We start from the raw sequence: 14408 nt of genomic DNA, 5'->3' as shown, positions 1-14408 counted from the left end.
AGGCTTCTGTTCTGTTCCACTGGTCTATATATCTGTTTCGGTACCAGTACCATGCTGTTTTGGTTACTGTAAGCCTTGTAGTACAGTTTGAAGTCAGGTAGTGTGATGCCTCCAGCTTTTTCTTTTTGCTTAGGACTGTCTTAGTTATAAAGGTTCTTTTTTGGTTTCATATGAAATTTAAGAAGTAGTTTTTTTCTAATTCTGTGAAGAAAGTCAATGGTAGCTTGATAGGAATAGCATTGAATCTATAAATTACTTTGGGCAGTATGGTCACTTTCAAGATATTGATTCTTCCTATCCACGAGCAGGGAATATTTTTCCATTTGTTTATGTCCTCTCTTATTTCCTTGAACAGTGGTTTGTAGTTTTCCTTGAAGAGGTCCGTCACATCCCATGTAAGTTGTATTCCTAGGTATTTTATTTTCTTTGTAGCAGTTGTCAATGAGAGTTCACTCATGATTTGGCTGTTTGTCTATTATTGGTGTATAAAAATGTTTGTGATTTTTGCACATTGATTTTGTATCCTGAGACTTTGCTGAAGTTCCTTATCAGCTTAAGGAGTTTTAGAGCTGAGACAATGGGTTTTCTAAGTGTACAATCCTGTCATTTGCAAACAGAGGCAATTCAACATCCTCTCTTCCTATTTGAATAGAGTTTATTTCTTTCTCTTGACTGCCCTGGCCAGAACTTCCAATACTATGTTGAATAGGAGTGGTGAGAGAGGGCATTCTTGTCTTGTGCCAGTTTTCAAGGGGAATACTTCCAGCTTTTGCTCATTCAGTATGACATTGGTTGTGGGTTTGTCATAAATAGCTCTTATTATTTTGAGATATGTCCCATCAATACCTCGTTTATTGAGTGTTTTTAGCATGAAGATGTGTTGAATTATACTGAAGGCCTTTTCTGCATCTATTGAGATAATCACATGATTTTTGACATTGATTCTGTTTATGTGATGGATTATGTTTATTCATTTGCATATGTTGGACCAGCCTTGCATTGTAGGGATGAAGCTGACTTAATCATTGTGGATAAGCTTTCTGGTGTGCTGCTGGATTCAGTTTGCCAGTATTTTATTGAGGATTTTTGCATTGATGTTCATCAGGGATATTGGCCTGAAACTTTCTTTTTTGTTGCATCTCTGCCAGATTTTGGTATCAGGATGATGCTGGCTTCATAAAATGAGTTAAAGAAGAGTCCCTACTTTCTATTGTTTGGAATAATTTCAGAAAAAGTGGTACCAGCTCCTCTTTGTACCTCTGGTAGAATTCAGATGTCAATCTGTCTGGTCCTGGGCTTTTTTTGGTTAATAGGTTATTGATTACTGTCTCAATTTCAGAACATTTATTGGTCTATTCAGGGATTCAACTTCTTCCTGGTTTAGTCTTGGGAGAGTGTATGTCTCCAGGAATGTATTCATTTCTTTTAGATTTTCTAGTTTATTTTCATAGAGGTGTTTATGGTGTTCTCTGATGGTAGTTTGTATTCCTGTGGGATCAGTGATGATATCCCCTTTATTATTTTTTTGTTGCATCTATTTGATTCTTCTCTCTTTTCTTCTATCAGAATATAGCTGTCTATCTATTTTGCTTTCTTTTTTTTTTTTTGAAAGACCAGCTCCTGGATTCACTGAGTTTTTGAAGGGTTTTCATGTCTCTATTTCCTTCAGTTCGGCTCTGATTTTAGTTATTTCTTGCTTTCTGCTAGCTTTTGAATGTGTTTGTTTGCTCTTGCTTCTCTAGTTCTTTTAATTGTGATGTTAGGGTGTTGATTTTAGATCTTTTCTGCTTTCTGTCTTGAGCATTTAGTGCTACACATTTCCCTCTAAACACTGCTTTAGCTGTGTCCCAGTGATTCTGGAAGGTTGTGTCTTTGTTCTCATTCATTTTAAAAAACGTAGTCATTTCTGTATTTACCCAGCTAACAATTTCATTATTTACCCAGTAGTCATTCAGAGGCAGGTTGGTCAGTTTCCATGTAGTTGTGTGGATTTGAGTCAGTTTGTTAATCCTGAGTTCTACCTTGATTGCACTGTGGTCTGAGAGACTGTTACAATTTCCATTATTTTGCATTTGCTGAGGAGTGTTTTACTTCCAATTATGTGGTCAATTTTAGAATAAGTGTGATGTGGTGCTGAGAAGAATGCATAGTTTGTTGATTTGGGATGGAGAGTTCTGCAGATGTGTACTAGGCCCACTTGGTCCAGAGCTGAGTTCAAGTCCTGAATATCCTTGTGAATTTTCTGTCTTGTTGATCTAATATGGACTGTGGGGTGTTAAAGTCACCCACTATTATTGTGTGGGAGTCTAAGTCTCTTTGTAGGTCTCTAAGAACTTGCTTTATGAATCTGCGTGCTCCTGTATTGGATGCATATATATTTAGGATAGTTAGCTCTTCTTGTTGCACTGATCCCTTTACCATGATGTAATGCCCTTTTTTGTCTCTTTTGATCTTTGTTGGTTTAAAGTCTGTTTTATCAGAGATGAGGGTTAAAACCACCGCTTTTCTTTCTTTTTTTTTTTTTTTTCCATTTGCTTTGTAGATCTCCCTCCATTCCTTTATTTTGAGCCTATGTGTGTCTTTGCACATGAGATGGGTCTCCTGAATACAGCACACCAATGTCTTGACTCTTTATCCAATGTTCCAGTCTGTGTCTTTTAATTGGGGCATTTAGCCCATTTACATTTAAGATTAATATTGTTATGTGTGAATTTGACCATATCAATATAATGCTAGCTGGTTATTTTGCCCACTAGTTGGTGTAGTTTCTTCATAGTGTTGACGGTCTTTACAATTTGGTATGTTTTCAGAGCGGCTAGTACTAGTTTTCCCTTTCCACATTTAGCGCTTCCTTCAGGAGCTCTTGTAAGGCAGGCCTGGTGGTGACCAAATCTCTCAGTATATGCTTATCTGTAAAGGATTTTATTTCTCCTTCGCTTATGAAGCTTAGTTTGGCTGGATATTAAATTCTAGGTTGGGACTAGGAGGTTCCAAGATGGCCGAATAGGAACAGCTCCAGTCTGCAGCTCCCAGCATAAGCAATGCAGAAGACGGGTGATTTCTGCATATCCAACTGAGGTACTGGGTTCATCTCACTGGGGCTTGTCAGACAGTGGGTGCAGCCCAAGGAGCAGGATGGGGCATTGCCTCACCCACGAAGCACAAGGGGTCAGGGAATTCCCTTTCCTAGCAAAGGGAGGCCGTGAGAGACGGTAGCTGGAAAATCGGGACACTCCCACCCTAATACTGCTCTTTTCCAATGGCCTTAGCAAACGGCACACCAGGAGATTATATCCTGTGCCTGGCTCGGAGGGTCCCACACCCATGGGACTCACTCACTGCTAGCACAGCAGTCTGAGATTGAACTGCAAGGTAACAGCAAGGCTGGGAGAGGGGTGTCCACCATTGCTGAGGCTTGAGTAGGTAAATAAAGCAGCCAGGAAGCTCGAATTGGGTGGAGCCCAACGCAGTTCAAGGAGGCCTGCCTGCCTCTGTAGACTCCACCTCTGTCAGCAGGGCATAGCTGAAAAAAAGGCAGCAGAAACTTCTGCAGACTTAAACGTCCCTGTCTGACAGCTTTGAAGAGACTAGTGTTTATCCCAGCATGGAGTTTGAGATCTGAGAATGGACAGACTGCCTCCTCAACTGAGTCCCTGACCCCTGAGAAGCCTAACTGGGAGACACTTCCCAGTAGGGGCCGACTGACACTTCATAGGGCCAGGAGCCCCTCTGAGACAAAGCTTCCAGAAGAAGGATCAGACAGCAACATTTTCTGTTGTGCATTATTTGCTGTTCTGCAGCCTCCACTGGTTATATCCAAGCAAACAGGGTCTGCAGTGGACCTCTAGCAAATTTCAACAGACCTGCAGCTGAGGGTCCTGACTGTTCAAAGGAAAACTAACAAACAGAAAGTACATCCACACCAAAATCCCATCTGTAAGTCACCATCATCAAAGACCAAAGGTAGATAAAACCACAAAGATGGGGAGAAACCAGAGCAGAAAAGCTGAAAATTCTAAAAATGAGAGTGTCTCTTCTCCTTCAAAGGAAAGCAGCTCCTCGCCAACAATGGAACAAAGCTGGACAGAGAATGACTTTGATGAGTTGATAGAAGAAGGCTTCAGAAGATTGGTCATAACAAACTTCTCCGAGCTAAAGGAGGATGTTTGAACCCATCGCAAAGAAGCTAAAAACCTTGAAAAAAGATTAGACAAATGGCTAACTAGAATAAATAGTGTAGAGAAGTCCTTAAATGACCTGAAGGAACTGAAAACAATGGCACAATAACTATGTGATGCATGCACAAGCTTCAGTAGCCAATTTGATCAAGTGGAAGAAAGGGTATCAGTGACTGAAGATCAAATGAATGAAATGAAGCGAGAATTTTAGAGAAAAGAGTAAAAAGAAATGAATAAAGCCTCCAAGAAATATGGGACTATGTGAAAAGACCAAATCTACATCTGATTGGTGCACCTGAAAGTGACAGGGAGAATGGAACCAAGTCGGAAAACACTCTTTGGGATATTATCCAGGAGAACTTCCCCAACCTAGTGAAGCAGGCCAACATTCAAATTAAGAAAATACAGAGAACATCACAAAGATACTCCTCGAGAAGAGCAACTCCAAGACACATAATTGTCAGATTCGCCAAAGTTGAAATGAAGGAAAAATTGTACAGGGCAGCCAGAGAGAAAGGTCAGGTTACACACAAAGGGAAGCCCATCAGACTAACAGTGGACCTCTTGGCAGAAACTCTACAAGTCAAAAGAGAGTGGGAGCCAATATTCAACATTCTTAAAGAATTTTCAACCCAGAATTTCATATCCAGCCAAACTAAGTTTCATAAGTGAAGGAGAAATAAAATCCTTTACAGACAAGCATATGCTGAGAGATTTGGTCACCATCAGGCCTGCCTTACAAGAGCTGCTGAAAGAAGCATTAAACATGGAAAGGAACAACTGGTACCAGCCACTGCAAAAACATGCCAAATTGTAAAGACCGTCAATGCTAGGAAGAAACTACATCAACTAAGTAGCAAAATAACCAGCTAAATTCATAATGACATGATCAAATTCACACATAACAATACTAACCTTAAATGTAAATGGGCTAAATGCTCCAATTAAAAGACACAACTGGCAAATTGGATAAAGAGTCAAGACCCATCAGTGTGCTGTATTCAGGAGACCCATCTCACATGCAGAGACACACAGAGGCTCAAAATAGAGGGATGGAGGAAGATCTACCAAGCAAATGGAAAACAAAAAAAGGCAGGGGTTGCAATCCTAGTCTCTGATAAAACAGACTTTAAACAAACAAAGATCAAAAGAGACAAGGACATTACATAATGATGAAGGGATCAATTCAACCAGAAGAGCTAACTATCCTAAATATATATGCACCCATTACAGCAGAGCCCAGATTCATCAAGCAAGTCCTTAGAGACCTACAAAGAGACTTAGACTCCCACACAATAATAATGGGAGACTTTAACACCCCACTGTCAACATTAGACAGATCACTGAGACAGAAAGTGAACAACGATATTCAGGAATTGAACTCAGCTCCGCACCAAGCAGACCTGACAGACATCTACAGAACTCTCCACCCCAAATCAACAGAATATACATTCTTCTCAACACCACATTGCACTCATTCCAAAATTGACCACATAGTTGGAAGTAAAGCACTCCTCAGCAAATATAAAAGAACAGAAATTATAACAGACTGTCTCTCAGACCACAGTGCAATCAAACTAGAACTCAGGATTAAGAAACTCACTCAAAACCGCTCAACTACATGGAAACTGAACAATCTGCTCCTGAATGACTACTGGGTACATAACGAAATGAAGGCAGAAATGAAGACATTGTTTGAAACCAGAAAGATACAACACACCAGAATCTCTGGGACACATTTAAAGCAGTGTGTAGAGGGAAATTTATAGCACTAAATGCCCACAAGAGAAAGCTGGAAAGATCTAAAATTGACACCCTAACATCACAATTAAAAGAACTAGAGAAGCAAGAGCAAACACATTCAAAAGCTAGCAGAAGGCAAGAAATAACTAAGATCAGAGCAGAACTGAAGGAGATAAAGACACAAAGAACTCTTCAAAAAATGAATCCAGGAGCTGGTTTATTGAAAACGTCAACAAAATTGATAGACTGCTAGCAATACTTATAAAGAAGAAAAGAGAAGACAATCAAGTAGATGCAATAAAAAATGATAAAGGGGATATCACCACCAATCCTGTAGAAATAAAACTACAATCAGAGAATACTATAAACACCCCTATGCAAATGAACTAGAAAATCTAGAAGAAATGGATAAATTCCTGGACACATACACCCTCCAAGACTAAACCAGGAAGAAGTTGAATCCCTGAATAGACCAATAACAGGTTCTGAAATTGAGGCAATAATTAATAGTCTACCAACCAAAAAAAGTCCAGGACCAGATGGATAAACAGCTGAATTCTACCAGAGATATACAGAGGATCTGGTACCGTTCCTTCTGAAACTATTCCAATCAATAGAAAAAGAGGGAGTTCTCCCCAATTCATTTTATGAGGCCAACATCATCCTGATACCAAAGCCTGGCAGAGACACAACAAAAAAAGAGAATTTTAGACCAATATCCCTGATGAACATCGATGCAAAAATCCTCAATAAAATACTGGCAAACCGAATCCAGCAGCACATCAAAAAACTTATTCACTATGATCAGGTTGGTTTCATCCCCGGGATGCAAGGTTCGTTCAACATATGCAAATCAATGAATATAATCCATCATATAAACAGAACCAAAGACAAAAGCAACATGATTATCTCAATAGATGCGGAAAAGGCCTTTGACAAAATTCAGCAGTACTTCATGCTAAAAACTCTCAATAAACTAGGTATTGATGGGACACAACTCAAAATAGGAAGAGCAATTTATGACAAACTCAGTCAATATCATACTGAATGGGCAAAAACTGGAAGCATTCCCTTTGAAAACTGGCACAAGACAGGAATGCCCTCTCTCACCACTCCTATTCAACATAGTGTTGGAAGTTCTGGCCAGGGCAATCAGGCAAGAGAAAGAAATAAAGGGTACTCAATTAGGAAAAGAGGAAGTCAAATTGTTCTTGTCTGCAGATGACATGACTGTATGTTTAGAAAACCCCATCATCTCAGTCCAAAATCTCCTTAAGCTGATAAGCAACTTCAGCAATGTATCAGGAAACAAAATCAGTGTGCAAAAATCACAAGCATTCTTATACACCGATAACAGACAAACAGAGAGCCAAGTCATGAATGAACTCCCATTCACAATTTCTTCAAAGAGAATAAAATACCTAGGAATCCAACCTACAAGGGATGTGAAGGACCTCTTCAAGGAGAACTACAAACCACTGCTCAATGAAATAAAAGAGGACATAAACAAATGGAAGAACATTCCATGCTCATGGATAGGAAGAATCAATATTGTGAAAATGGCCATACTACTCAAGGTAATTTACAGATTCAATGCCATCCTCATCAAGCTACCAGTGACTTTCTTCACAGAATTGGAAAAAACTACTTTAAGGTTCATATGAAACCAAAAAAGGGCCCGTATTGCGAAGACAATCCTAAGCCAAAAGAACAAAGCTGGAGGCATCAGGCAATCTGACCTCAAACTACACTACAAGGCTACAGTAACCCAAACAGCATGGTACTGGTACCGAAACAGAGATATGGGCAAATGGAACAGAATAGAGCCTGGAAATAATACCACACATCTACAACCATCTGATCTTTGAGAAACCTGACAAAAATAAGATATGGGGAAAGGATTCCCTATTTAATAAATGGTGCTGGGAAAACTGGCTAGCCATATGTAGGAAGCTGAAACTGGATCCCTTCCTTACATCTTATACAAAAACTAATTCAAGATGCATTAAATACTTAAATGTTAGACCTAAAACCATAAAAACCCTAGAAGAAAACCTAGGCAAATACCATTCAGGACATAGGCATGGGCAAGGACTTCATGACTAAAACACCTAAAGCAATGGCAACAGAAGCCAAAATTGACAAATGGGATCTAATTAAAGTAAAGAGCTTCTGCACAGCAAAAGAAACTACCATCAGAGTGAACAGGCAACCTACAGAATGGGAGAAAATTTTTGCAATCTACCCATCTGACAAAGGTGTAATATCCAGAATCTACAAATAACTTAAACAAATTTACAAGAAAAAAAGCAAACAACCCCGTCAAAAAGTGGGCGAAGGATATGAAGAAACACTTCTCAAAAGAAGACATTTATGCAGCCAACAGACACATGAAAAAATGCTCATCATCACTGGCCATCAGAGAAATGCAAATCAAACCCACAATGAGATACTATCTCACACCAGTTAGAAGGATATTCATTAAAAAGTCAGGAAACCACAGTTGCTGCAGAGGATGTGGAGAAATAGGAACACTTTTACACTGTTGGTGGGACTTTAAACTAGTTCAACCATTGTGGAAGACAGTATGGTGATTCCTCAAGGATCTATAGCTAGAAATATCATTTGACCCAGCCATCCCATTACTGGGCATATACCCAAAGGATTATAAATCATGTTGCTATAAAGACACATCCACACGTATGTTTATTGGGGCAGTATTCACAAGAGCAAAGATTTGGAACCAATCCAAACGTCCATCAATGACAGACTTGATTAAGAAAATGTGGCACATATACACCGTGGAATACTATGCAGCCATAAAAAAGGATGAGTTCATTCTTTGTAGGGACATGGATGAAGTTGGAAACCATCATTCTGAGCAAACTATTGCAAGGACAGTAAACTAAACACTACACGTTCTCACTTATAGGTGGGAATTGAACAATGAGAACACTTGGACACAGGAAGGGGAACATCACACACTGGGGCCTGTCGTGGGGTTGGGGGGAGGGAGGAGGGATAGCATTAGGAGATATACCTAATGTAAATGACGAGTTAATGGGTGCAGCACACCAACACGGCACAGGTATACATATGTAACAAACCTGCACGTTGTGCACATGTACCCTGGAACTTAAAGTATAATAAAAATAAATAAATAAATAAATTCTGGGTTGAAAATTCTTTTCTTTAAGAAGGTTGAATATTGGCCCCCACTCTCTTCTGGCTTGTAGGGTTTCTGCAGAGAGATCCACTGTTAGTCTGATGGGCTTCCCTTTGTGGATAACCCAACCTTTCTCTCTGGTTGCCCGTAAGATTTTTTTCTTCATTTCAACCTTGGTGAATCTGACAATTATGTGTCTTGGGGTTTCTCTTCTCGAGGAGTATCTTTTTATTGTTCTCTGCATTTCCTGAATTTGAATTTTGGCCTGTGTTGCTAGGTTGGGGAAGTTCTTCTGGATAATATCTTGAAGACTGTTTTCCAACTTGGTTCCATTCTCCCCCCCACTTTCAGGTACACCAATCAAACCTAGGTTTGGTCTTTTCACATAGTTCCATATTTCTTGGAGGCTTTGTTTGTTCCTTTTCATTCTTTTTTCTCTAATCTTAATGCATTATTTCATCAAATTGTTCTTTAATCTCTGATATCCTTTCTTCCGCTTGATCTATTCATTTATTGAAACTTGTGTATGCTTCATGAAGTTCTCTTGCTGTGTTTTTTAGCCCATGAGGTCATTTATGTCCTTCTCTAAACTGATTAGTCTACTTATCAATTCCTCTAACCATTTTTCAAGGTTCTTAGCTTACTTTCATTGGGTTGGAACATGCTCCTTTAGCTCAGAGGAGTTTGTTATTACCCACCTTCTGAAGCCTACTTCTGTCAGTTCATCAAACTCATTCTCCTTCCAGTTTTGTTGCCTTCCTGGCAAGGAATTGTAATCCTTTGGAGGAGAAGAGGTATTCTGGTTTTTGGAATTTTCAGCCTTGGTGTGCTGGTTTTTCCTCATCTTCATGGACTTATCTACCTTTGGTCTTTGATGCTGGTGACCTTCAGACGAGGTTTCTGTGTGGACTTCCTTTTTGTTGATGTTGAGGCTCTTCCTTTCTGTTTGTTAGTTTTCCATCTAACAGTCAGGACTCTTGGCTGCAGGTCTGTTAGAGTTTGCTGGAGGTCCACTCCAGACCCTGTTTGCCAGGGTATCAGCAGCGGAGGCTGCAAACAGCAAAGATTGCTGCCTGCTGCTTCCTCTGTAAGCTTCATCCCAGAGGGGCACCCACCAGATGCCAGCCGGGGCTCTCCTCTATAAGGTGTTCGTTGGCCCCTGCTGGGAAGTTTATCCCAGTCAGGAGACTTGGGGGTCAGGCACCCACTTGAGGAGGCAGTCTGTCCTTTAGTAGAGCTTGAGCATTGTGCTGGGAGATCTACTGCTCTCTTCTGAGCCAGGAGGAAGGAATGTTTAAGTCTGCTGAAGCAGCAGCCACCCCTTGCCCCAGCTGCTCTGTCCCAGGCAGATGGGAGTTTTATCTATAAGCCCCTCACTTGGGGTGCTGTCTTTCTTTCAGAAATGCACTGCCCAGAGAGGAGGAATCTTGAGAGGCAGTCTGGCTACAGCGGCTTTGCGGTGCTGTGGTGGGCTCCGCCTAGTTTGAACTTCCCAGTTCCTTTGTTTACACAGCAAGGGGAAAACCACCTATTCAAGCCTCTGTAATGGTGGATGCCCCTTCCCATACCAAGCTCGAGAGTCCCAGGTCAACTTCAGACTGATGTGCTGGCAGCGAGAATTTCAAGTCAGTGAATCTTAGTTTGCTGGGCTCCTTGGGGGTGGGATCTGCTGAACTAGATCACGTGGCTTTCTGGTTTCAGCCTCCTTTCCAGGGGAGTGAATGATTCTGTCTTACTGGCGTTCCAGGCTAGTAAGTACCCTACTGGGGTATGAAGAAAAACTGCAGCTAGCTCGGTGTCTCCTGTAACAGCCACCCAGTTTCGTGCTTGAAACCCAAGGCCCTTGTGGTGTAGGCACCCAAGGGAATCTCCTGGTCTGCAGGTTGCAAAGACCATGGGAAAAGTGCATCTGGGCCAGAATGCACTGTTCCTCATGGCACTGTCCCTCACAACTTTCCTTGGCTAGGGGAGGGAGTTCCCTGACCCCTTGTACTTCCCTTGTGAGGTGATGCCCCACCCTGCTTCTGCTCACCCTTTGTGGGCTGTACTCACTGTCTAACCAGTCCCAATGAGATGAGCTGGGTACCTCAGTTGGAAATGCAGAAATCACCCACCTTCTGTGTTGATCTCACTGGGACCTGCAGACTGGCACTTTTCATGCTTAAATCATATGTTAGCTAAACATAAAACACTTTAAAAACACTACTTCATTTCTTCTTGAACCATATTGATATTAACAAATCTTGTGTTCATCTCCTCTTGTTATTGTCTTTCTCACTCTGAAATTTCTGAGAATTTTTCTTTAATCTTAGGTATTATTCATAAATTGATATTGAACTTAGATATTCACAATAAATTGTTTCTTTGCTGAGAAATGCCACGCCTGAGGCTCAGGTGCACAGACCCTGCCTTAAAATGAGGCTATAACATGAGAATCTATAAATCTCCCCTGTTCCCACCATGAGCCTTGAACAAAGTAACAAACAGCAATCTATTGCCAGGAAAGGTACAGGAGCATGGAAAATTTAAAGTCTGTGTTGCACTGAAGGTAACTATAGTAACACTAAAAGCCAAAGCTAGGTCAGTATTGACTCAACCCACCATGCCACTACCTGAACAATGTGGCAGAAGAAAACGTATGTCCATTTCCAGGTATAACTACTGTATACCTTAGTCTCTAATTTCTTTTATACACAATATCTGGTATTCAATTAAAAATTATGAGACATAAAAATAAGCAAGATTAAGAAAAGTCATGTTGCCAAGAGAAAAAGCAGTCAAGGGAACAGACCCAGAGATGGCCCAGATGTTGAAATTATCAGGCAGGAATTATTTTTAAAAAACTATGCTTAAAATGTAAAAGATCTAATGTTGAAGGAAGAAATCATTCATGAATAGAGAGGGAATTCCAGCAGAGAGATGAAAACTATAGAAAAGGTCAAGGGAAATGCTGGAAATAAAATCCACAATATCAAATATGAGAATTGTTTCAACGGGCTTATAGCAGACTCCATGCAGCAGAGCAAGGAATCAGTAAACTGGAAGACAAGTCAATAGAAATCAACAAAACACAAACACAAAGAGAAAAAAGAAAACAAACAAAAAAGAACAGAACATCCAAGAGGTGTAGGAAAATATATCTATATAACATTTCTAGGTGTGGGATTTTATATTTTGTCATGTTTAATGCTCCAGGATCCTATTCAATCTTAGGTCTCACATTTTCTCTAATTCTCTGAACTCCTAGGCAATTATTCCCTGAAACATTTCTTCCCCTCTATTTATTTTACTATATCTTTCTGGAGGTTCTGTTATATGAATAATATAACAGAATAACCTTTCAATTTTTATTAATCTTTCAACTATATACACATTATTTCTGTATTATAGAAACATATTTGTTGTATATTTAAAATACATAATATTTAACCTCTTTAGCTCTTCCTGATGCATTCTGAGAGTTCCTTGGCTGTTGTTATAGCCCTCACTAATCTGCTATACAGCTAACCAATCCAGCATTCAACCCATTTATTATGTTATTTTAACTAATACACATCCTCCAGTTGCTGTTTTTTTTAACTGATTCTTTTTGCTTTGTTTCCAGTACTGTAACTTTCCTGGGTTGTACTTCTGATGAATTTAGAAGTGTGAATCTAGGAAGGGAGTGGTCACTCTTCAAAGCAGGTCACTTTTGTGTTAACAATCTGTATCTACTCTGGCACTGTTCTTTTTCTAAGTGTGGTCTCTCTTTTTTAATCATCTTGGCTTTAAGATTTGAAGAGGGGTGGCAGGAGGAGAAAATATGTTTTTACCTGCTCCCTAAACCTAGATAGGCTTCCCTGCCAATGGGATATTTTGTTGCTGCCCCTGGCTGTGCTGTGGTATGCTAACTGGCAAACAATGGACAATAGCCCATTCAGAGTTGAGTTGATGGGGAAAGTACACACCTAAATATTTTCTTCCACTTTATCTCCTATTCATGGCATCCATGGTTGTTCAGGGTTGCCGCTTCCTCTTGTTGGGATCTAACCATATTACATCACCTCAGGGATTTATAACGATTTCTATATTGGTTTGATGAATCCAAAATTGGTTTGAGAGAAAGAATTGGGAGCCTGTGCTAATCTGCCATCTTACCAAAAACTGCATAAAACCAGCATTTAGATTTAGGGATTCTGACTTCAAAGACAATACCAATACCTTATCTATAATACTATATGATTTTCTGAATCTGTTTATCCTTCCTTACATATGTTTTACTACTTTTCATGATTATGCCTTTGTGTGATTACAACTTACATCTGGAATTCTGAACAGGTTTTTTTCACTATTTCTAACTCTAAAAATCTTTAAAATCCAGTGAAAACATTCTCCTTTAATAGAGACCCTCTAGTGGTTCTTTACAATCATTTTTCCTGTGATCCTTCAACACTTGTATGATACTAATTTACTTTTGATATGTTCCTCCATAAATGGTTTTTAGTTTGTTCCATGTGCATATCTGCTGTTGGTCCAAATAGACTAAAAATGCTTGCTCTTTGAGAAATTTTCTAAAATCTAATATAAGGTGATAAATTGGCATTGACTAGTTAAGATGTATCATTGACATGACTTAGAGAGAAAAACTCACTTTGTTCAAATCCTCCATTTTTACCCATGAAGTCAAAGAAAGCATCAAGAATTCTGCAGAGGGTTATGATGATTGTTATGTCCTCCATAGGATATGGCTGAAATTTCTGACGATTCTTTATAAATTGTAGTCCGTCTGTGACACTATTTTTAATCATGAATTCAAGACAATCCACTCCTGATTGACTTATAATTTTAGAAGTTTTCAGAAGCCATGACTTAACATAAGGCTCCCATCCCAGATCAACAGGATCCTAATAATAAAAAGTAAAATATAATCTTATGTAAATAAATAAAAATATGGTACATCCTCTGGAATGATTTGTGATTTCTAACTATGGTCTTACAAGAAAACAAGCAATTGGGGGATTATGTATAGGAAGGTGTATTGAGGCTCTGTGTATGTGGTGAGGGGAACTGCTTACCCAGAAGTCAGCCCTATATTTAGATTTATTTATAACATTCAGTTAAGTAGATTAGAGCATAGGGCTAATTATAGCTAATAACTTCATGTATAGAGAATAGAGAATATAGCTAATAACTTCATGTTATATTTTGTACTTCCTTCCCACTGTCTTCATAATGTGTTTTCCAAGTTCTTAGAGTCAGAGTGGGTATGAAAAGGTCCCAGGAACATCTTCCTCTATTGAAAAAATAATTCATATCAGCAGCCTAATTTGTCTATTTGTTTA

General features: G+C 39.5%; 1 protein-coding gene across 1 annotated transcript in view; it reads right to left on the bottom strand.

The window, feature by feature from the left end:
- Nucleotides 1-14408, bottom strand: part of DNAH14 (dynein axonemal heavy chain 14) — a 526180-nt gene that overhangs the window by 217784 nt on the left and 293988 nt on the right. Inside the window, exon 41 of the mRNA XM_045397720.2 lies at nucleotides 13718-13970. Within this exon, the coding sequence (XP_045253655.2) occupies nucleotides 13718-13970 (253 nt within the window). The remainder of the gene's footprint in view (nucleotides 1-13717; nucleotides 13971-14408) is intronic.

The sequence above is a fragment of the Macaca fascicularis genome, chromosome 1, assembly GCF_037993035.2.
Source record: "Macaca fascicularis isolate 582-1 chromosome 1, T2T-MFA8v1.1".
Taxonomy (NCBI): domain Eukaryota; kingdom Metazoa; phylum Chordata; class Mammalia; order Primates; family Cercopithecidae; genus Macaca; species Macaca fascicularis.
This window is presented reverse-complemented; position numbering and strand designations above follow the sequence as displayed.